The sequence below is a fragment of the Manis pentadactyla genome, chromosome 9 (assembly GCF_030020395.1).
Source record: "Manis pentadactyla isolate mManPen7 chromosome 9, mManPen7.hap1, whole genome shotgun sequence".
NCBI lineage: Eukaryota > Metazoa > Chordata > Mammalia > Pholidota > Manidae > Manis > Manis pentadactyla.
The window spans coordinates 58,006,176-58,030,388 of record NC_080027.1 but is presented as its reverse complement, the minus strand read 5'-3'; the positions used below and the strand labels follow the sequence as shown (position 1 = coordinate 58,030,388).

The following is a 24,213-nucleotide window of genomic DNA, read 5'->3' as shown; positions in this document are numbered from 1 at the left end:
CTAGCCTGGCTTACACTGCAGAGCCTCTCAGCAACCCTGTTGGCCCACAGAGCAAAATAACTTGCACAGTGAGGAACTAGGGCTCAGAGAAGGGAAGTGAAGTGCCACAGTGTTTCAGTGGTAGTGACTAAGGGCCTGGAACCTCTCAACTAGATCAGTGCTTTCTCATCTGCACCAGACACCATGGCCTCCTCCACCAGACTGGGCTCTTTCCTGACACGGTGGGTGTGGCTTTCATTTCCAACTCTGACTCCTGGGGTTTTTTCCACTGTATTAGAGCCTCTTCCAGCAGCCCTTACTCAGGGTTGGCAGCGTGGCAGCGAGGCCTTACTCGGAAGAAGGTCACACCCCAGCAGTTAAAGCTACAGGATTGGCGGGAGGCCACCTCAGTGGAGTGCTCACCTCACAGAGCTTACAGCCTCAGCCTCCTCTCCAGGCTCCATGGCTGCAGGCTCAGACTCTCCCCCAAGCTCAGTTAGTTCTTAAGCAACCAAATTTCCCCTCCTCCTTTCCCATCAACCACAGATGGGCACAGGCTGTGCCAGCATCTCCATGGTAACCAGGGGCTGGGGCTTCCTGCCTTGGGCGAAGACGACCCAGAGAAAGCACCCTTGGCAGGGCCCCCTTGCAGACCCCGGGAGAGCTGACTGTTGCTGCAGGTCCGTCACACCCCGTGGCATCCTCGGGGCTTGGGAATGGTCTAGTGAGGCAGCCAGGCTAGGTTGCCCTGGACGACTTCAGGCCCAGCAGGAGTTCTTTGAGAAAGGTCCTGAAATGGGCCAGGCTGGGAAGACCCTTCTTTGGAGCCCAGCACTTCTCTTCCATGTGGAACTGATTCTTCAGGGCAAGCTGTGGGGTCCTGGTGTTAAACCCTCTTGAGGGCAGTGGGTGAAAGTTGAAAATTTCACAGTATGTTAGTTGGCTGTAGACTTTGCTTTGCCTGGCAGAGAGCAGTGTGGTGGTGTCGGCACAAGGGATAGATTGCAATGGATTAGGCAATAACCCCAGTTCCTTGCCGTCCCTCACCCCATGGAATGGTCCCTGGGACAGCTGAGGAGCTGACAGGCTCGCAACCGGGCACGGGGAGGGGCTTACAAACAGCCCAGAGCAAGAGGGTGGGGAGACCCGCTCCCCTGACAGCTCTCCTAACGGAGGAGTGGGGTCTGGCTGGGCACCCCAGGGGCAGAGACGGAGCCGACCTCACAGCCACAATCTCAAGGAGGCGGGGTCTCTTCAGAGCCAGATTCTGTTTCCAGGAGAAAAATCAGAAGGCAAAGTGAATTGCTCCCGGTTCCTCCCGCTCCTATTCTCAGCGCTCTGGGCACATCTCTGCTTCCAACAGCCTGGCGGCAGCGGACAGGAGGGGGCCTGAAATGCAAGTGTGTAAATACTGTACCGGCTGAGAGTCCGCAGCCTTCCGGGCTCCCTGGGCTCCTCCTTTTCCAGTTCAGTGTCTTTTCCCAGCTGAGAGGAGTTCAGTCTTTCCTCAACTTGTTTGTTGGGCTTTTGTGATGCAGAATCAAGAATAAATACCCGGTGGGGAAGACAATACAGGACTACAAAGTGAAGGAAAGAAGAGTTTGGGCTCACAGGCTGTTAACCCAACATAGTAAAGAGGAAGAAAAACAATCTCAAGGGTGTAGGAAGCAGTGGTGGTGGGAGATTTGACAAGAGAGGCCCTAAACTCTGTGGACAGATGAAAGCAGATTAGAAAGGAAAGAGGATTCTTGATAAATGTTGCTGTGGACATCACTAGAAGTTCTAATCTCACTTGACCAAAAGGCAAGCCAAGGGTTCGAGCTATCTTGAGATTATTTCTGACTGCTGAAGGATGTTTCTTAGTCACTGCTGGGAGACCCAACCTTGTGGGTTCAGACTTTGTGAGAATTGTAACAACATGTACTCCTATGTTTTGAACATTTAATACACACTCCGCACTCCTGCTAACCCCTTTAAATGCATTATCTAATTTAATCCCCACAACTACCCTGTGGCATAGGGAACACCATTATCCTCATTTTACAGAAACAGGAGCTGAGTCTTGAGCACTTGCCTGAAGTCCCACAGCCAGATGTGCGGTAGCCAGGCTTCAAAGGTAGGAAATCCAGGGCTCCCTGTGTGGAGACTAGTAGCAGCTACTGCTCCTAAGCACAGGGCCAGTGGGGAGTTCCCCTCAGCAGTCTCTGAAGGAAATTGCTAGGCCTTGCTGAAGAGGGCTCTCTGGGAGCTGCAGACTCTCACTGACCTAATGAAGCAGAAAATCAATGAGGTTTACATGAGGCCTGACTACATACAGGCTGCTCACTCACTGATCTGAGCAGCAGGAATGCACCAGCTGAAGTGACCATCTGGGGCAGCTCCTGACATGCTGTTGCTGTGCCATTTTCATTCCTGGGGAGAGAAGGGGTGGGGAACACATAGCCCAGACTGTCTCTGAGGGGGCCCTGTCTTTCTATCTGTCCAGGCCTTTCAGAATATAGACATCCCCCTCCCGCCCCTGCCACTTGGGGAGATGCTCTACACATCTAAGGGACAAGGAAGTACAGACAGCAGGACCTCACCTACACTGCAGGCCTCTATGTTGCATCTGACTCACTTATCTTTTAGGAAGAGGGTCTCAGTGGGAACCTCAGATTTGGGAGCTAGACAGATATGGGTTCAAATCCTGACTCAGCTCCTACTGCCTATATGTTTCTGGGAAAGTCACTTAACCTTTCTAAGTCTTATGCATCTGTGAAATAGGAAAAATAATAGTATCCATTTAAGAGGTTTAATGCAAACAAAAGGACTTGGCACAGGGTCATTGCTCAATAAATGATTTCCTTATCTCAGATAAGCATGGGGAGAGAAGCAGGTCTGTGGTTGAGACAGGAACCATGGGCGTAGTCAGAGTAGGGTGAGGGCCTCTGGAAAAAGACCCCTACAGAAACTCCATATGAAACAATTAAGCAAAGACAGAGTCACATTTATTCTCTAAAATAAAATATCAAACTAGGAATATAAGCATTCTTCAGTGAAGATTAGTTAAAACTAAAAAACCAGGAGTAACTTAGCCTGGAATATTTGAACATCTCCCAGATAAGAAAATACTCAGCATAGCCCATGTCTTGTTTGTGTCAATTCAATGAGGCTATTGTAAAATTTACTTTAGCCTGCTAAAAAGCCCAGTTTATCTTTAACTTTACCCAGATGCTGCTTTTCGTCCTCCAGCCCCTAATCAAGTAATACATAATCTAGGTAATTAATATAGCCGGCAGGCCCAGCCGTCAACAACATAGTGAAGGGCAGGAAGGATTCCATCTTAAAGATAAGATCGCATTTTTACACCCAAGAAGTTAAGAAGATTCTTAACTTAGTATTTAACAAACAGACAATAACTCAGCCCACCTTGAGAACAAGACAAGCAGCCTTGATTGATACGCTCCCAAACCAAGAAACCGCTATTCTGAGAAAGAATCAAAGCAGTAAATTTCTTAAGTTAACTCTGCAAAATAGACCGGAAAACTGATAAGAACTTAATGTCTCTTCAGAGATAAACATTTAGAGGCCATTTGGTGGATCTGCATCCCTAGCTCTTTGTCTCTCAACCGCCTATAAATTCCCCAGACAATGTACCACTACAGGCTCTCTTGTCTCCTCTATTCTTTCACTGTATCTCTAAATAAAAGCCTCTCCCTGGCTCTCCTACCTTGACTGTTTGCCAAGTTCATTCTTTGACTCCGCAAACAAGAACCTGGCATCATGGTCACTGTTTCAAAAGTTTGTTTCATCTATTTTGGACTGTTACTGGTTCCTGGAATTCTTCTTGGCCCTGCACCCAGGCCTAGCCTGACTCCTTCCTCAGGTGAGGGCTGTTCCAGAACCTGCACATAGTGCCTGGCTTATCCAGCCTTCTTTTTTTTTTTAAAAAAAGAGGAACACCTTATTACTTAGTTCTACAGTTAGTTCTACATATAGGGCTGGGTTAGCCAGGGAGGGACTGCCAGTTTCCTAGGTTTTTTATGGTGTTGCTAGTCTATAATGTTAAAGCACATGGGTGTTTCTGGCCACTCAAAGTGGTCACTCTCCCTGACCATTGCCACATACTGGTCTCTGCCCTTGCATGGATTCAGAGAGGCAGCCCCTGTCCAGCAGGCCCTGGCCTCCCTCATTTTCCTTTTTCTCACAAGTTGGAAGGAGAGGCAGCCATGTAATGTCCAGAGAGAGTCAAGCGAAGCACATGTCTTCAGGGGACAGGCTCTGGGTCTTCCCCACTATGGCTCTTTGCTTTGGCCTCACACTGCCCTGGGTTTGACTCCTGACTCTGACACTCACTATGACAATGTGGACAAGTTACTAGATCTTGTGGGCCCTCTGCAGAGAGGGGATAATACCATTTTCATAAGCCATTGTGAGGTTTACACATAAAACTCTAGGCAGGATAAATGGTACTCAGTGTAGTTGCTCAGTAAGTGCTGGTTTTCCTTTTCTATCCTTTTGGGGTGACCTGGAATGTTGAACTGAAAGTACTTCTTTGGGAGCTCTCAAGAGTCCAGCTTAGAAGAGGGACAGGCCCTAGGAGCTAGGAGAGGCCTTTGATGCCACCTGCTTCCTACCCTGCCCTGCTTCGTCGGGGCTGGAGCTATGGCAGGGCAGCTCTGAGACAGGTGAGGAGCCAGCTGCCTCAACAGCCTATGAACTGAACGCTCCAGCTGTCAGTCACCAGCCCCTCCCAAGGGCTCCCTGCCTGTTGGAGCCCAGGAGCAAGGTGCAAAGGAAGGGAGGCCCCTGGGACCAGAAATGCAGCTCGAAGAGGGAGGAGAGTGAGATGGAGCCCTTGCTGTGGGACCACTGCAGGCTGTGTCCCTTAGCTTTTGTGGGGCCTCTTCTCTCCTGCTAACCACTTCTCCCCATGGCCTCATCCGGCCTAGGCCTGGTAACTTGGGGTACTGCACTATTCCCTGGTGGTTTCTCTGTAGTCTGTCCACACTTTTGCAAACAGCCCCTTTATTAATCTCCTCAAATTACCCACTTTGGAGGTGCCATTTGTCTCCCGCCAGGACCCTGATCAAAGCAGTGAATAAAGTTACATAATCAAAGAGTAAACATTACTGATTATCAAAAAACTATGAAATAACTATATTGGGAGGCTGGAGAGAGGGAAATAGGAGTAATGGTATAAGAACACTAAATCCTTACATACATATACTTATAGTAAACAAGGTAAAATGTTAATGTTAACAAGTGATTAATTTAGATGAAGGGTACATGCTATGGTTGCTGCACTAGTCTTTCCATTTTTAAAAAATTTTTATTGAGATATGATTGATATACACTCTTATGAAGGTTTCACATGAAAAAACAATGTGGTTACTACATTTACCCATATTATCAAGTCCCCACCCATACCCCAATGCAGTCACTGTCCATCAGTGCAGCAAGATGCCACAGATCCACTATGTGCCTTCTCTGTGCTACACTGTTCTCCCCATGACCCCCCACACCATGTGTACTAAACATAAAACCCCTCAATCCCCTTCTCCCTCCCTCACCACCCGCCCTCCCACACCCCTCCTCTTTGGTAACCAATAGTTCATTCTTGGAGTTTCTGAGTCTGCTGCTATTTTGTTCCTTTAGTTTTGCTTCATTGTTATACTCCACAAATGAGGGAAATCATTTGGCATTTGTCTTTCTCCGCCTGGCTTATTTCACTGAGCATAATGTCCTCCAGCTCTATCCATGTTGTTGCAAATGGTAGGATTTGTTTCTTTCTTATGGCTGAATAATATTCCATTGTGTATATGTACCACATCTTCTTTATCCATTCATCTACTGATGGACACTTAGGTTGCTTCCATATCTTGGCTATTGTAAAAAGTGCTGCGATAAACATAGGGGTGCATATGTCTTTTTGAATCTGAGAAGTTGTATTCTTTGGGTAAATTCCAAGGAGTGGGATTCCCAGGTCAAGTGGTTTTCTATTTTTAGTTTTGTGAGGAACCTTCACATTGCTTTCCACAATGGTTGCACTAGCTTACATTCCCACCAGCAGTGCAGGAGGGTTCCCCTTTCTCTGCATCCCCGCTAGCATTTGTTGTTCTTAGTCTTTTCAATGCTGGCCATCCTTACTGGTGTGAGGTGATATGACCTCATTGTGGTTTTAATTTGCATTTCCCTGATGATTAGTGATGTGGGGCATCTTTTCATGTGTCTCTTGGCCATCTGAATTTCTTCTTTGCAGAACTGTCTCTTCATATCCTCTGCCCATTTGTTAATCGGGTTATTTGCTTTTTGGGTGTTGAGGCGTGTAAGTTCTTTATATATTTTGGATGTTAACCCCTTGTCAGATATGTCATTTACAAATATATTCTCCCATACTGTAGGATGCCTTTTTGTTCTGTTGACGGTGTCCTTTGCCGTACAGAACCTTTTTAGTTTGATGTAGTCCCATGAGTTCATTTTTGCTTTTGTTTCCCTTGCTCAAGGGAAGAAGTTGCTCATGCTTATATTCAGGAGATTTTTGCCTATGTTGTCTTCTAAGAGTTTTATGGTTTCATGACTTACATACAAGTCTTTAATCCATTTTGAGTTTACTTTTGTGTAAACAATAATTCAGTTTCATTCTCTTGCATGTAGCTGTCCAGTTTTGCCAACACCAGCTGTTGAAGAGACTGTCATTTCTCCATTGTATATCCATGGCTCCTTTATCATATATTAATTGAAAATACAGTGTTGGGTTTATATCAGGGCTTTCTAGTCTGTTACATTGGTCTATGGGTCTGTTCTTGTGCCAGTACCAAATTGTTTTGATTACTGTGGCTTTGTAGTAGAGCTTGAAGTTGGGGAGCATACTTCCTCCAAGCTTTCTTCTTCCTTCTCAGGATTTCTTTGGCTATTCGGGGTCTTTTGTGGTTCCATATGAATTTTAGAATGATTTTCTCTAGTTTGTTGAAGAATGCTGTTGGCATTTTGATAGTAATTGCTTTGAATCTGTAGATTGCTTTAGGCAGGATGGTCATTTTGACAATATTAATTCTTGCTATCCATGAGCAGGGGTATGTGTTTCCATTTATTGGTATCTTCTTTAATTGCATTCATGAGTGTCTTGTAGTTTTCAGAGTATAGGTCTTTCACTTCCTTGGTTAGGTTTATTCCTAGGTATTTTATTATTTTTGATGCAACTGTGAATGGAATTGTTTTCCTGATTTCTCTCTCTGCTAGTTCATTGTTAGTGTATAGGAATGCCACAGATTCCTGTGGGTTAATTTTGTATCCTCCAACTTTGCTGAATTCAGATATTAGATCTAGTAGTTTGGGAGTGGATTATTTAGGGATTTTTATGTACAATATCATGTCATCTGCAAACAGAGACAGTTTAACTTCTTCCTTGTGAATCTGGATGCCTTTTATTTCTTCGTATTGTCTGATTGCCGTGGCTAGGACCTGCAGTACTATGTTGAATACCTAAGTGGGGAAAGTGGGCATCCTTGTCTTGTTTCCGATCTTAGAAGAAATGCTTTCAGCTTCTCGCTGTTAAGTATGATGTTGGCTGTGGGTTTGTCATATATGGCCTTTATTATGTTGTGGTACTTGCCCTCTATACCCATTTTGTTGAGAGTTTTTATCATGAATGGATGTTGAATTTTGGCAAATGCTTTTTCAGCATCTATGGAGATGATCGTGTGGTTTTTGTCCTTCTTTTTGTTGATGTGGTGGTTGATGTTGATGGATTTTCAAATGTTGTACCAGCCTTGCATCCCTGGAATAAATCCAACTTGATCATCATGGATGAAATTTTTAATGTATTTTTGAATTCAGTTTGCTAATATTTTGTCGAGTATTTTTGCATCTATGTTCATCAGGGATATTGGTCTGTAATTTTCCTTTTTTGTGGTGCCTTTGCCTGGTTTGGGTATTATAGTGATGCTGGCCTCATAGAATGAGTTTGGAAGTATTCCCTTTTTCTACTCTTTGGAAAACTTTAAGGAGGAAGGGTATTAGGTCTTCACCAAATGTTTGATAAAATTCAGTGGTGAAGCCATCTGGTCCAGGGGTTTTGTGCTTAGGTAGGTTTTTGATTACCAGTTTGATTTTGTTGCTGTTAATTGGTCTGTTCAAATTTTCTGTTTCTTCCTTGGTCAGCCTTGGAAGGTTATATTTTTCTAGAAAGTTGTCCATTTCTTCTAGGTTATCCAGTTTGTTAGCATATAATTTTTCATAGTATTCTCTAATAATTCTTTGTATTTCTGTGATGTCCATAGTAATTTTTCCTTTCTCATTTCTGATTCTATTTATGTGTGTAGACTCTCTTTTTTTCTTGATAAGTCTGGCTAGGGGTTTATCTATTTTGTTTATTTTCTCAAAGAACCAGTTCTTGCTTTCATTGATTCTTTCTATTGTTTTATTATTCTTGATTTTATTTACTTCTGCTCTAATCTTTATTATGTCCCTCCTTCTACTGACTTTGGGCCTCATTTGTTATTCTTTTTTCTAGTTTCATGAATTGTGAGTTTAGACTGCTTATATGGGATTGTTCTCTTGTCCTGAGGTAGGCCTGTATTGCCATATACTTTCCTCTTAGCACGGCCTTGGCTGCGTCCCACAGATTTTACAGTGTTGAATTATTGTTGTCATTTGTCTCCATATATTCTTTGATCTCTGTTTTTAATTGGTCATTGATCCATTGGTTATTTAGGAGCATGTTGTGAAGACTCCATGTGTTTGTGGGATTTTTCATATTCTTTGCGTAATTTATTTCTAGTTTCATACCTTTGTGGTCTGAGAAACTGGTTGGTACAATTTCAATCTTTTTGAATTTACTGAGGCTCTAGTCTTTCCATTTTTATGTAGAATTAAAATTTGTAAAAAATTGAGTTTAGAAAAAATAACAAGAGTATTTCTCTAGGAAAAAAAAGATTTAAAAATACTGGGTACACTGGGGCTGTCAGTTCTTTAAAGTAGCATCCATGGTTAGAAGGAGAGTTATTTCAAAAAGCTTCTTGGAAATTCCAAATCAAAATCTACAGAATTTGCTTCCTTATATCCCCCCCACAACCCTCAAGATGGAAGGACTCTGACAACTATCTAACATTTCTGAATGGCAGAGCTAAGCAGTCTGCATTTCTTACTTATAATCTGGGATGGTAAGGAGAAGGTTGAGTGGCTCGGTTTAAATACAGCCAAAAAGAACTTAGAAGATAAATTTATTTCTGATCTTCCCCTTCTTCAGACTCACAATCATTTGCATCACCAATAATTCTACCTGCACATACATATAAGTTCATTCATATCCTGCCTTTATGGAGGAGCTAAGTACAGAGACCATTAACTCAAACTGTGCTAATAGGATTAAAGCTCAGGGAGGTGGGAGTGGGGACACAAACCCAAGGTAATAGTTTTTAAAAAGAATATAAATATTGTAAGCAATAATCAGACAAAACAAATTCAGAGCCCCCATTAAACTCTGCTCTCAAAGTTGAAAATTAACTGAATGCAATTTTTTACAAGGATATAAGGAAAATAAATATTGTGGAAATGAGGAAAGTATGGACTAACCGACTCAATTCTGTAATGATATATGACCAAATGGCATCTGATAAGTGACAAATCACAAAATAATCCAACAAAAGTGAATAATCTTTGAAATAACTTAGACTTTTTAGTCACAAAGATGTTGGTCTGCACTCTTATGCATTTCTAATTTAAGGAGAGAACTAGGTAACTGTCTTTCTAGATCCTGATGATAAAAATATAATCAATTATTTCAATTTAATTTTCCATTTCAAATATTTTTTGAGCACCTCTTTTAGGTAAGGCATTGGATGGAGTGGATTTGAAAATACAAAAGTGAGAATGCACTCCTAACTTCAGGGTACATATGTATATGTATATATATATATATATTTTTTTTTTTTTTCTTTTTAATTGACATAATTCACATACTATAAAATTTACCATTTAAAGTGTGGTTTTGAATATATTCATAAAGTAGTGTAAGCATCACCAGTATCTAATTCCAGGAACATTTTTGTCACCCCCAAAGGAAACCTTGTATTAGCACCCATGCACCATTTCCCCTTCCCTCTAGCTTCTAGTAAAGGGCTAATCTACTTTCTGTCTCTATGGGTTTGCCTATTATGAACATTTCATGTAAATGGAACTGTATGTACAATATGTAGCCTTTTGTGACTGACTTCTTACACTTAACATAGTGTTTTCAGGGTTCATCCATGTTGTAGCAAGTAACAGTACTTCGTTTCTTTTTGTCTCTGAATAGTGTCCCATTGTGTAGATATACCACATTTTGTTTAGCCATTATCAGTTGACACACACTTGGGTTATTTCCACTTTTTGGTTATTTTGAATAATGATGCTATGAAAATCCCTGTACAAGTTTTTGTGTGAACAAAGTTAATTAATACAAAATGATTAGTTAATGTAAAACAAAACACTAAATCCTTAATTACTACAATAGAAAGTCAGTAAGATGACAAAATTGGTAAATTAACAAAGAATGGTCTAATATAAGCTAAGGGAGCTGAAAGTGATTGATTCTGTAAGAAGTTGGAAGACATGATGTTTAGGTATGTGCCTTCTAGTGCTTTTGACTTTTGAAATTATGAGCATCTGTGCTAAAAAAACAAAATTTAAATTTTTAAAAGCCAAGTCAGAAGAAAACAGGACAGTGAAGGCCCTTTGAATTCTTCTGAGGACCTAGCGCATAATGAATACTCAGTGGTACCAATGGCAGGGTTTGAGCCTGTGTGGCTCTCCTGAGTGACTTCAGATCCAAGGATCCATCTCTTCTGCTGCACTTCACGGGAATAAAGCAGTCTCTCAGCTTCAACACCATCTGTGCTTGTCAGTGTGTGGCCTGATAGAAATGAAATAGCTCTTGCTCTCTCCTTTATTTATGGTGGGTAGAAGAGAAAGTTCTCGGCTGCCTGAGCATTGTGGGAAGAAAGTGAGGGGGCTAGGGAGAGAGAGGTCAATAGTTAGCAGCTGCACAGATTTTGCATTTAAGATCTAAGTCTGAAGTTCAGCTCTCCACTTCCAAGTTGGAGTCAGAGCTTTTAGGAAAGCTATTCCACCTCTCCAAGCCTTAGTTTATTCAGAAGTAAGTTCCATGAGGACACAGTCTATTCTACCCCTCACCTAGGACAGTGCCTTTCATGACTGGAGACTTCATAAGGTGGGGCTGTAGACTGATGCATAAAAGGAGCTTGATAAGTAATTGTTGAATGTATCCTAAGGATTAAACAAGAATGTACAAATAGCGTGGTAGATATTTGACAACAGATTTAATAAACATTAGTTTCTTTCCCTTACTCTCTGCCTCAGCTTCCTATCAATATTGATATTGCATGCTGAGTTGATAAGCTCTGAGCAAAAGCCTGGTAATGGTAATGGTAAATAATAATAAATGATAGGAAGAACAGTCATTGAATATTTGTGTCATACACTATTCTAAGCACTTACATTTTTTTCCTTTTCTTTTTATTAAGGTATCATTGATATACAATTTTATGAAGGTTTCACATGAGCAACATTGTGGTTACTACCCACATTATCAAGTACCCCTTACATCCCATTGCAGTCAGATGCTATAGAATTACTACTTGTCTTCTCTGTGCTGTACTGCCTTCCCCGTGACCCTCCTACATTATGTGTGCGAATCATAATTCGAAGCACTTACATTTATTAGCTTATGGAGTCTTCACAATAAATCTATAAGTACTATTATTAAGCCCATTTTACAAATGAAGAAACTGAGGCATGGAGCGATTAAGTAATCACACAACTAGTAAATGGCAGGGCTAGGATTTGAACCCAGACAAGTCAACTGTAGAGCTTGAACACTTAATCATGATAGATTTTTAAATTTTTTTTACTGATTCCACAATTTTATTTTTGTTTTAGCATCTCAATGGGATAGGTGAGGTAGTTACTTCACCAGCTCTTTTTTTTATATCATTAATGCACAATTACTTGAACATTATGGTTACTAGACTCGCCCCATTATCAAGTCTCCCCCACATACCCCATTACAGTCACTGTCCGTCAGCAAAGTAAGATGCTATAGAATCACTACTTGTCTTCTCTGTATATACTGCCTTTCCCGTGTCCCCCACCCCCCACATTATGTGTGCTAATAGTAATGTCCCATTTTCCCCCTTATCCCTCCCTTCCCACCTACCCTCTCAAGTCCCTTTCCCTTTGGTAACTGTTAGTCCATAGTCCATTCTTTGGTTCTGTGATTCTGCTGCTGTTTTGTCCCTTCAGTTTTTCTTTTATTGTTATACTCCACAGATGGGTGAAATCATTTGATACTTGTCTTTCTCTGCCTGGCTTATTTCACTGAGCATAATACCCTCTAGCTCCATCCATGTTGTTGCAAATGATAGGATTTGTTTTCTTCTTATGGCTGAATAATATTCCATTGAATCACGATAGATTTTTACTATTCATGTAACAGAAAATGGATCACTGTATATTTTTAAAGAAACTCCATCTTGCCTAAGCTATAATTGTCATGCAACTGTCAAGATGTCAAATCATCATACTTAAGGTCTGGGGATATACTGATTGAAGCCTGTTACGGACCTTGTTTTGAAGAGAAACCCTTTGCACCTATGGAATTGAGTTTCAGTGTTGCTATCCTGTTAACTCAGCATATCTTCAACAGCTTTTTCTTTTACCTCAAGTTTGATTCCAATCTGTTTTAAAGAAAAAATTTAGCAAGTAGTAAAAGACAATAATAGGATGTGCTTCCCTTCCCACTCCCACCAGAAAAATGGAAATATTTTTTCCATGAATATCAAACATAAGATGTGCAATGGAACATTAATTTCAAATGAATTTTGGATTCTAATCTATAGTATCCTTTCACTTGCAACTGTCCTTTGATTTATATTTTACATATTATATCTCAGGCAAGAACAGAGAAACATCTTCCTGTTTCCAAATGAGTGGAGAGAATTTTTTTTAAATACTGTAACTGAAAAGTGAAATCAGTCATAGGCAATTTTATTTAAAAAAGAATCCCTGATTTGGAGGATGCAGGGTTACCACAAAAAAGTGACTATTAATAAACCTATTAATATGAACCAAGAAAATCAGATTTGGGCATTTTGGGGCAGGGGAGGGGGTAAAAGTACAGAGTAAAGCATTTTGTACTGCTCTTTAAGGGAATTTTCCTCCATTTAGGTTTCTAAGTAATGAAGCTAAAGATGCTGCAGCCTTTCACTGTGCCAGTGAAAACCCATATCAGTGTGAACGTCAGCCAACAGTCACGGAGCACTCATGTACTGCTCCATGTGCTGTTATCCACACAGTACCCTATCAGATATGTTCTACTCTAACACCCATTTTATAGATGAGCAAACAGAGCCACAGAGTAAGTAAATGATTCAAGGTCACACAGCTAGTGAATTCTGCAGTTGAGATTTGATCCTAAACAGCCTAGGTCCAAAGTCTGTGCTCTAATGGCTCTAACTAGACAGTGTCTCTACTGATGCTGAGGCTGCAGTCAATCCTGGGAAGGCCTGTTGGAATGTTTTTTTCTCTACTCCTTGTATCTGTGGTTCTAAATGTTCTTGGATGATATAGATCTGGATGTACATGTAAAAAAGTAATTTTTGTATTCAGGTCAGGCATTATGGATAGCTAGGTGCCAGAAATAGCATACTAATGGATAGAACCAAAATTCACAAAAGTTTGACTTAATAGGATCATGAATGGATTCTCTAACCCATGATCAAGGTTTATCTTAAAGAGCATGAAAATGTGCACAGGTATGTGTACCAGACAAATGTCAGACTAAGTCAGAAAAATAATTTTAAGAGCATAAAAAAATGTCCAGAAGCAAATGCACTGAGCATTACCTAAGGGGGTTGAGATTTTGGGGTAAAGGTACAGAAACATCTATTCTATATACTTCAGTACTACTAAAACCTTTTAATTAAGTTATACTGTAATTTTAAAAATGAACATTAATCATCAGTAATCTCATATTTGTCATTCTCTTCTCCCTGCTCTGTTCACCACTTAGCTACTAGAACCAAAGAGAAATATATTTGAGTAACAAAGGCCTTTGAACTCTACCAACCAGTGAACTTGAATTTGCCACCTGACAGGAGGACAAGTCCAGTGGGTGCAGATATTTCTGTGATTCAAACTAGCATACAGTTGTCTTGTTTCTTAATCCAATCTGATAATCTTTGTCTTTTAGAATGTTCACTTTTTTTTTTGTATGGCTTTTTGTATTCGTGTGTGTAGAATGTTCACTTTTAATGTAATTGCTAGTAAATTGGGTTTAAGGCTACCATCTTGCTGTTGATTTCTATGACTACAGAGAAGTAAAATTTAAAATTGAAGCCAGAATTTACTGTAGATTCAATTTCAGCCTACTCCCATTATCAGCCAACCTGACAGAGCAGGCTGCCAGGTGGCCAGACTGTTGGTTTTTCATGCTGTATTGTTGGGGAGTTGGGGATGGGTGGGAGCAACTGGATCTCTGGCCCCACCTCAAAAGGTGCCAATTCCACATTTGTTGTATGTATTAGGGGTTCGTGAAAGACTATGAAAACAGGGTTCTGTGGTTTCAAAGTGTGAATTCAGAATTCTTTTCTGAGTTAAATACACATCTAAGTAAGGATACAGACTACAAACTAAGGATGATTGCCCCAGCACCAGGTTCTAGGCAATGTTCCAGCTCAGGGCAATCTAAAAGCTGAAAATAACTGATTCCCCTGGCCTCAAGAACTGGGAGAACAGCTGAGGTTTGAAGAAGCTAAACTGGGAAAGGGCAAAGGTAATGCACTGAGGAATCCTGTGCAAGTCTTGACATTGGAGACAGCAAATCTAAGTTTAAAACTGGCAGCTTTCCATCCCAGGGACACCAGCAGCTCCAGATGGTATATGCACCAAGAGGAAACCACTTTCTAGAGTTAAGTTCTCAGCCTGATGAGTGGGTTATCTTTCTAGGTATAGATGATAAAGCATTCTTCTGTTCTTCAGACTCAGTGGTTATCACAAGGAATTCCTCATTTTGCAGTAAATCCAAAACACACTAGCACTGTGAATTTACGCTTCCTCCCAGGAGGAGAAACTCATTCTCCTGAGGCAGGGCATGGTTTCATTATATTACATCTTGTAGCCCTCTGGGCTAATGGGACCCACTAGGCAGACCAATCCCATGTTGTGATTTGCCATTAAAGTAGCACAGAATAGACTCAGAGGCAGGAATGACTGACAAGGCAAAGGAAAACTGGTGATGGAAGCCCAGGCTGGGGTATAAAAGCTTCAAAACACACAAGCATCTTACCTCAAAGTGACTGCAGCAGCTTAGCAGTTTAGGGTAAATTCCAGCTCTCTTAGGCTGTGTGAATCTGGGTAAGGTTTAAACCACTTCTCATCTGTAAAATAATATGTAGCACCTATCTGATTCACTGGTTGCTGTGAGAATGAGATACAGCAGGAAAAGTGCTTGGCACAGTGCTGGCTTATAGCAACCCTCCAACACCAGTGACTGCTACCACTTCCCACAGTGTGAAGGTAGGGCCATAGTAGGCCTAAACTGCTCCCAAAGTCCATTTGTAAGACTCCAAGGATCAAATATTTCAAATGCAAGCTAGATATGAAACTAGATCTCTGGTGAAATCTCCCTTAAGTTCTTCACTGAGACCTGGTCACATACCTTAGGAATGTCTTTACTCAGTCCTCTCCTATTTACCAGAACTCCACTTTAATTTGGAGCAATTTTCCAGTCTGGAATGTTCCAAAGCTTTCTAGGTTTTGGCCTCCATAGCTGCCAGACTTTTTATCTAAAAAAACAAAACAACCAAAAAGCCCTCATAAAAAAAATTTATTTGCTCAAAATCTTCTCTGAGGACCCCCATATCTAAGGGTAAGTTCTGAATTTCTTACCTTGGCATATACAAAGCCATTCACAATTAAATTGATTTCCCAGCCTTCTGTCACCCTAACTCTCCAATCTAACACACAGGGGTCTTTCAAAGCCTTCATAATGCTTTTCCCAATCAACATTCAAGGCTTAGCTAACATGTTACCTCTTCAGTGAAGCCTACCCAATTCCACAAAATGGTTTCTTCCTTCAGGCTCATTATAACACTTAATCTTTAACAGAGCACTCAACAGAGCATTTAATTTTTTACATCTGCCTTTCCCAATGGACATACTCTTCTTACTTCAAACATTTTTCTATCTGTTCCACTCCTATTGTTTAGTTACGGTCATACTACATTTGAAAAGCACTTTGTAACATTGTAAGGCGTACGGGGTCATACCATTACTACACGGATCTGTGGGAGAAATGGGAGGACTGAAGCACAAAGTGATGCTGCCTTTTTCCTTTAATTAGTTCAAAGTTCGAACAGGTGTGGACCTGTTGTAGACACTACATGGAAGATAACCAGCTTGTATGATGGCTTCTAAAAAAAGAATGAGTAGCCCTCTAGCAGCCCAACCAAGTAAATACCACACATTAGTAGAAAAGACAAGGGATGTGTTACAGTTAAAAGAGTATCTATAAAAAGTTTTACTTTTTTCTGTGATTTTTTTAATACACGACACCAAAAGCCTTTTGAGAACAGTGAGTTGATCCCTTCAGAACACAATATGGTGCAGATGCCAGAAACAAGAACATATGCTTTTTTTGCATTCAGGTTTCCAGTCACTATGCAATGATTATTGATTTGCCCAGGACAGTAGCAGTCAGATACAGAGAAAAGGAGGTTTGAGAAACATCTTTTATTGTTTTCTAAAGAGGTGAAAATAAGTAAGATTTCTTATATTTCTCACTCATAAGATTTTTAAATTCTTAAAAATGCAATTTCCTCTTCTCAAAGCACATGCCATCTTAAAAAAAAAAAATCTTAGCAATGTACATTTGCACTCAAAGAAAAACATGCAGTGCCATTGTCTTCTGACAAAATACTGCATAAAAATCCCACACGACTTTCTGCAAGTATGTTCCCTCTTTATCACTTAGGGACTCAAAACCACAAACATTCAGTGCAACATTTACTTTTTTCTTATTTCCGTAGGAAACACAGGACCAATGATGTCTTCTGACTACAACTGTTTCCTGATGGTTGAGCAACAGTCTTCCTCTGCTTTATTTTAAAGTACTCTCTTTAACTTGCTGATGTAAATAAAGTACAACTAGAATTCAGTAAAACTTGAGGATCCATGTGGAGGATGGAGGAGAAATACTTAAGGTGTACCCTGTGCCATAAACGTAGCAAAAAAAAAATTTACACAGAAAAACAAAAAACCTCAGATTTTATCAATGCACCCTTTTAAAAAGTATTGTTTTTTTTTTAAATTTCTGAAAGCAGCTTAATGTGAATCAAAAGCAGTTCCTGAGTAACTGCAGTAAACAGTTTCTTTTACAAAAATATATGTGTGTGTGTGTGTGTGTGTGTATACACACACACACACACACACATATATATTGTAACTTAGCTCATTTTGGTTCTGCCTTAATTTACCTCCCCAGGTTTTAGTTTAATCACAGCTCCTTTCCTTTCAGTTCATAATGTGCAAGTTCAACACATCAGCTCCGAGGGACGGCGTGGTGCAGATGTTTCTTGTCACTTCTGTGAGATCGTCGGCATGTCTGTCAGGCCATGTTTCCAGAGTCAATGCAGGTCACAGTTCTCTCAATCTCACAAAACCTGTGAGAGCCACAGGCACTTCACGTTTTCTTCATCAGACGCCGTGACTGCCATGTATGCAGCTTGTTGTAGGCCGTCTGGAGCATCTCTTCTATGTGACTTACCAACTGAAAAACACGGCAAGATACTTTAGCAACAGCTGGGCAAAGGCTGGGGAAGTTAATCAGATCTGGCGCACAGTCAGGGTGTTGCTTCCAAGCTTATTTGTATTTCCCCAATGAAGCAACATGCAAGCCCTCTGTGAAGGTGTTATCAGGCACATTTTGTATAGAAAGACAGACAGAGTGGGGTACAGGAAAGGCTGGGTTGTAGTATCTTCCCTATCATTAACCAGCTATAGAATAACATGAAAGTTGTAACTGGACACTAGGCCTCAGTTTTTCCTGACAAATGAAGGAAGTGAACTAACCTGGTGATTTCTCGATTTAAACATTACTCTGCTGACTAAGGCCAGGATGGTGGCATCATTACCTTACAGAATAGTTGAAAAATACTCCCCTTAAGATTCTGATGTAGCAGGTCTGGGATAAGACCCAGGAATCTTTGATTTTCAAAAGTTCCTGGAGTTAATTCTACAGCACAACCGATCTTGTGAAGCACTTTTCTATGTATTGTAGGGTTTTTTTTCCAACTCCATCACTTCAGGATTTCAATATATCTCAGTAAATTACAGAAAATCTAAATGGTTTCAATGTTTCATACAAGTATTGTGTCACACCTCAGTTCGGGATTGTGTGTGTCTTGAGTAGAAAAACTTTTGCCTTCATCATGGACCTAATTAGAAGTCAACAGACCACACTGACCTAAGCTCATAAAGACTCCTGAAGTAGAATGTCTTTGGACTACCTGTTTCCTTCGAGGTGGACAGTGTTACATGGTTGAAGTAACAGTCTACAAGTCTACTGCCAATTCTGGCAGTATGGGGATGGAAATCAGCTTTCAATTGTAAAACACCCCCTTCTGATTATCCTACTTACTGAAACACTGAATTCTAAATTTGTATATACAATTGACCCTTGAACAACATAGATCTGAATTGCGTTAGTTCATTCACATGCAGGTTTTTTTCAATAAATGCACTGGAATTTTGTTTTAGAGATTTGCAACAATTTGTAAAACTTCTCTTTTAAGAATAGAGCATATAATCTATATAACAGACAAAATACATATCACCTATTGATGTTATTGGTAAGGCTTCCAGTGACTAGTAGGCTATTAGCAGTTAAATTTTTGGGGAGTCAAAAGTTGTATGTGGATTTTCAACTGCATGGGAGGCTGGTGCCTTAACCCTCCTGTTGTTCAAGGGCCTGCTATACCATTCTTTCCCAGTCATTTCTGAGAGGACTTGCATAACAGATATAAAAATGATCTTGTGTGGTTGCCTAGCCTTGCATTAAAAACAAAGCTAAAATCCTGGGCACAAAGTGACACTTCTCAGTCACCACCTCACCCACTGCCCTGCGCTACTATAAATAATCAGGAAGCTGAAGGCAAACCATAACTCAGGAACTATTCAGTTTACTGTTAGAATCTGCCTTTCTTTGCATTGATGGGTTTGTGCCTGCTACTCACATTTTCAAAATAAGTATTTTTAGTTACACACACACAAGTTGTAAATCTATAAAGAAAAGCATGCAGATGATTATTACAGATGGCTAGTCAGTCATGGCCTTGGGAGAGCATGAGAGCAACTGGACAGGGAGGGGCACGCAGGGAATACTTATGGGTACGAGTAATGTTCTACTTGTTATTGTCAATGGTGAGCATACAGATACTTGTTCTATTATTTAAAAGAGCTTATATATTTTATACATTCCTCTGAATGCTTGATACATTTTACAATTAAAAAGCAGTATTCCAAACAAGAAAAAAAAATGAATCTACTCATTAACACAAAAACAAAGTTAACTTCATCATTTTACTAAACAGAGAAAGAAAATTAGAACAAAATCAGATATTGGCTTACATTTGTGCTTAAATACTGTCTCCGAATTTTTTCTTGGAATGGGCAGAGCTTTGTAACTTGGAATCGTTCCAAATTACTCTTCATTTTCACTACCTAAAAAAGAGGAAAGAAATAATGAATTATAGAGAAATGTCAAAGAACCTATAGGGACCAGGAGAAAAATACACACAGGAAGGTTTCTTTTTTTCTTTTTTAGATTAACTGGCTGCAGGAAGGCAGAGAAGCAATTTTCTAATAATTTTGATTTTTTAAAATTAAAAACCTCTATCCCAAAAGCAATACATGATTACTGTACAAAAATCTTAAAAGTATAAAAGATAAAATATACCTATTCAATCCCACCACTCAGAGGTTATTAACACTGTGGTTCGTAATTCATATCCTTCCTGATATTTTTTTGTACATATGTATAAATCCACACATGTAGAAAATACAGTACATACTATTTTAAAACTTCACTTGGTTTAATGTATCTTCCAGTCACTGAACACTAATTCAAGTAGTCATTTAAAATGGATGTACAGTATTTCAATGTGTGAACATACCAAATGCCTCTTTAAGCAATCCTCTTCTGCTAAGTATTTAGGCCATTTCCACATTTTCCTTCACAGACTATGTTAGAGGAACATCTCTATGGCTATTTCTACCCACTCTTAATTATTTCCTTAGGTTAAACTTCTAAATATTGAATTTCTGGCATTTAAAAAAAAGGCAGTACTAGTTGTGGAATCAGACTTCTATTAGCAACTTGCCCAAAACTGTCATTTTAAGTTTTTTGTTCTTTTGTGAATTATAGATGAAAATGCTCTTTCAGTGTACCTTTGTAGATAATTTATTTGAATACTAGTGAGAATAAATATTTCTTTTTAGGTTAATTGGGCTACTTGCATTCTTTAGTGAGCTGCCTATTGAAAATCTTTTGCCTATTATTTTTAATGGGGTATTTATCTTTTTCTAAAAGACTGTTTATAAGATAAATCTATATAATAAAGCTGTTATTATTAATGCCATAAATATATTTCCATTTGTCAACTGTAGATTTTAGTGTTAAATAACTAGTGCTTTATTTGTTGTCAATTTGAGTTTGGATTTCACTAACTCCTAAAAAATGTACCAAATAAAAAATTTTACTAATGTGACTTCTTTTGGGTCTCTGTTCTTCAATCACTTCCAGTGGCTTAAAAGGAGACACCAATTTTAAGATGCATAATTTTAAGTTATAGAACTGGTCTGGACCTCAAGTTTCTTCATCTATAAAATGGGTAAATACTTCATCAGGTTGCTGTGAGGCTTAAATGAAATAATGTATGCAAACTACTTGTCCTAGTACATGTTAAATACTCAGTAAATTTTCTAATTTCAAAATAACACCTAAGTCACACTACCACGATAGCTGGCTGTGTTTGAAACTGGTTCTGACCTTTTCTTCTAGGAATGGTGTGTTAACAGGAAAGCAGGACCAGAAGTGCCGTAAAAGTTCCCCAACAGCCACATACAGGTGTTTCAATTCAGACTGAATATCACTTGGCACCATCTCTGCAAAAGAAAGAAGAGGTGCACAGGATTAAAGCTAAAAGCTCTTTTTATAGTATAAAGTACAGTAAATGCTATTTTTGTATGTATGGTCTCTGAAAGAAAGTCTATTCAGAGAATAAATCTGAATTATGTGCTCTTTGCCAATGCCAAACCAGGATGTGCTATTTTGAAATAAGTTACTGATTTCGTGGCTGACAGATCACAGAATATAAATTTCCTTGGGATTTTGGAGGAACTTTCAAGTTGCCCTTTATTATAAGAGGTAGGGGGAAAAAAAGCTTTTAGTCTGATACAGGAGACCAGCAAATATGCCACTGTTTGTTAATATTAAGACAATTGTGAAATGTAAGATCTTGTCTAGGTATGTTTCAGGCTCTGGGTGCATAAAAACAAAACAAAAATTCCAAAATGTTTCAAAGAAAAACAGGTAAAACTTTAGCACTTCTCTCAACTTGCTCATGAGGGCTTACTTAAGCAAAGGGACAGCAATAGAAGGTGGCCCAGCACATACGGTTTATGGCTCGCTGTGTCCCTCCCTGCATAAGTGCTCCTCCAGGTGACAGTGCTGTGACGGTGCTACTGGCAGCACTACTTGAGAGAACCTGGAAGAAATTCAGGCACAGAAAATAGTTTTCCTCTTTTTTGCCATCTTTCTTAATGTTTCAGTTTCATTACAAAATATCCATTAAGTCCTTATTCCCATATAAATATACAATTTACAGCAACAAGTTAACTATTTCCCAGGAGGAAACAGTGTGAGTAGAAAGAGAACACCTACCAGTCTTCCAGGTATACGAGGGAAGTCTAGAGGTACTGCAAAACTCACACACTTTTGCCTCATGAGGCCCTTTATTAAGCATCAACTCTACCTGTGAACTCTTACTGAAGGTAAAGTTGAGTTTAAGGAAAGATGACAAGCCAAGTAAAACAACATGTTAACATGTATTTGCTGGCAGCTGAAAATAAACAAAAACCCAAAACCAAAAAACCAGAAGTGTAGAAATACATCGTTTGTCATTTTTCAAGGAAGTGAATACCTTTAGCCAAAAGGGGACAAAAACATATTCCCCACTATACCAGTATCAACATTTAGGGATATAATCGGTCCATCTATTCAGTGAGTGCCTAACAAATGCCAGGCAGGGTGGCTATAAAGAGGAACAGATCATTTGTTGGATAGCTAAAGTACAGAATTAGTCTGTCTGAGGTTTTTCGATGGAGCTTTTATAAGTAAGACATCCATATGTATATGGGTTGGATTAAAAATTTTTTTTTAACTTAGTATAAGAGTACAGTACATGACAAACATGAGTCAAGGGGCCATGGGAGTATACTTTACTCCCATTTCCTTTTGTCAGAAATTTTACAATGCACTGTAACCAGACACTTCAGTGATTGCTGTCCTTGCTCACTAGCCACTGGCTGCACTCAAGTATACATACCCGAGAACAGAATCTATTGGGCCTTCTTAACTCACTTCATGTGTCTCAAATAATGAAATCATTTTTGGGGGTGCAGGGTTGGGGGGGACTGTACATACGGGGAAGATCTAAATATTTAAGACTGACCGTAGCTTAAAAAAGTTAGGTGGGTCTACTTGGGCCCACAGGCCAGATGTTGGGACATTACAGTCTAGAAGGAAGTAGTGATCAAACAACCCCAAATCTGCATATATGTACCTACAAAAGTTTTCGAGCTTTGTTTGCTGAGGAGATAATGACAGCAGCAGCAAATGACACTCCAGCAGCAATGAGTACATCTAGTACCCAGATCTTGGTTTCTAAACCTATTTTAGCACTCAAAGGAAGATTCTGTGGCTAAGGCAGGGGAAGTGTAAGATAAACTTAGAACACCTATCTCATTGTGCCATAAAGTAAAGAAGTGCTCAAAAACTGATGAGACCATTGTCTGAAAGATACAGAAGCCAGTGTGAAGGGTGTGGGGAGAGACTGATTACAAAAGGGCACAGGTACATTTTTTGGGGTGACAAAACTTTTATCTTGACTGTGCTAGTGGTCATACAACTGTACATATGTATTAAAACTTACAGAATAGACTAAAAAAGGTAAATTTTACTGCATATAAATTACACATTAGTTTAAGAAAATGTTAATACTTTATGATCTGTGGAAAAAAATTAAGAATTCATGAATCCTTGCTGATATAAATTAAAAAATACAGAAGGGAAGGCTTCTTTTTAGTAGAATGTCAACTGATAAACACAGAAGGGATGATGGAATTAGAAAAATAACTATTCAACCACCAACAGAGTAATAATTGCTCTTGGCAAGAATTATCCACGGATTCTAAAAAAAACTAGTAGGTAAGTTTCACAGGAAACAGAGTATTTACACAGTCTTAAAGTATCTCCCCACAAGATACTTTTATTTACAAAGGGAAAAATAGTAATTTTTTGGTGGAGAAATGGGGCATATACTACCTTAACCAAGTGATCAAACTTAGTATCAGAAGGACAAATAAATATGAGCCTCCTGATACAATGAAGATGACATATCACTGCCATGGTATTCCTGCCCAAAATGTATAATGTGAATACAATCATGAAGAAACATGAGAAACTCAAATTGAAGGTGTTCTAAGACAACTGGCCTGTACTCCTTAAATACCAAGGTCATGAAAGACAAAGAAAGACCGAAAAACTATTCCATTGTAAAGGAGACTAAAAAGACATGACAACTAAATGCAACACATGAACCTGACTTGGATGCTAGACCAAGAAGAAAAGTTTTCTTTTGCTTGCTATAGAGGATATCAGTGGTACAACTGGCCAAATTTTTGTAAAACATACAGGTTAGACAATAATGCTTTATCAATCTTAGGTTATTGTTTCTGTACTTGTATGGTATTATTTATGAGAAGCCTTGTTTTGGGATATACCCACTGAAATATTCAGGGGTAAAGGAATCTACTCTCACAAAAGTCCAAAGAAAACTTTTTTGCAATTTCCTGAAAATCTGAGATTGCTTTGAAATAAAATGTACCAGTATGTGCTAAGTACTACAATACAGGTAT

The 24,213-nt window shown here is 39.5% G+C and overlaps 1 protein-coding gene across 2 annotated transcripts in view; it reads right to left on the bottom strand.

Moving 5' to 3' along the window:
• Positions 1 to 16,736: 16,736 nt before the first annotated feature.
• The window catches only part of GTF2H1 (general transcription factor IIH subunit 1), a 38,418-nt gene continuing 30,941 nt past the window's right edge, over positions 16,737 to 24,213 (bottom strand). The window contains exons 12-15 of one of the 2 annotated variants that reach the window (XM_036920138.2): positions 21,692 to 21,782; positions 21,065 to 21,180; positions 19,645 to 19,737; positions 16,737 to 17,785 (exon numbers count right to left, since the gene is read on the bottom strand). In XM_036920138.2, coding sequence (XP_036776033.1) covers positions 17,699 to 17,785; positions 19,645 to 19,737; positions 21,065 to 21,180; positions 21,692 to 21,782 — 387 coding nt within the window. In that variant the 3' untranslated portion in view covers positions 16,737 to 17,698. Of the gene's footprint in view, positions 17,786 to 19,644; positions 19,738 to 21,064; positions 21,181 to 21,650; positions 21,783 to 24,213 lie in introns of those variants that run through there. The other variant, XM_036920139.2, reaches the window with a different exon arrangement.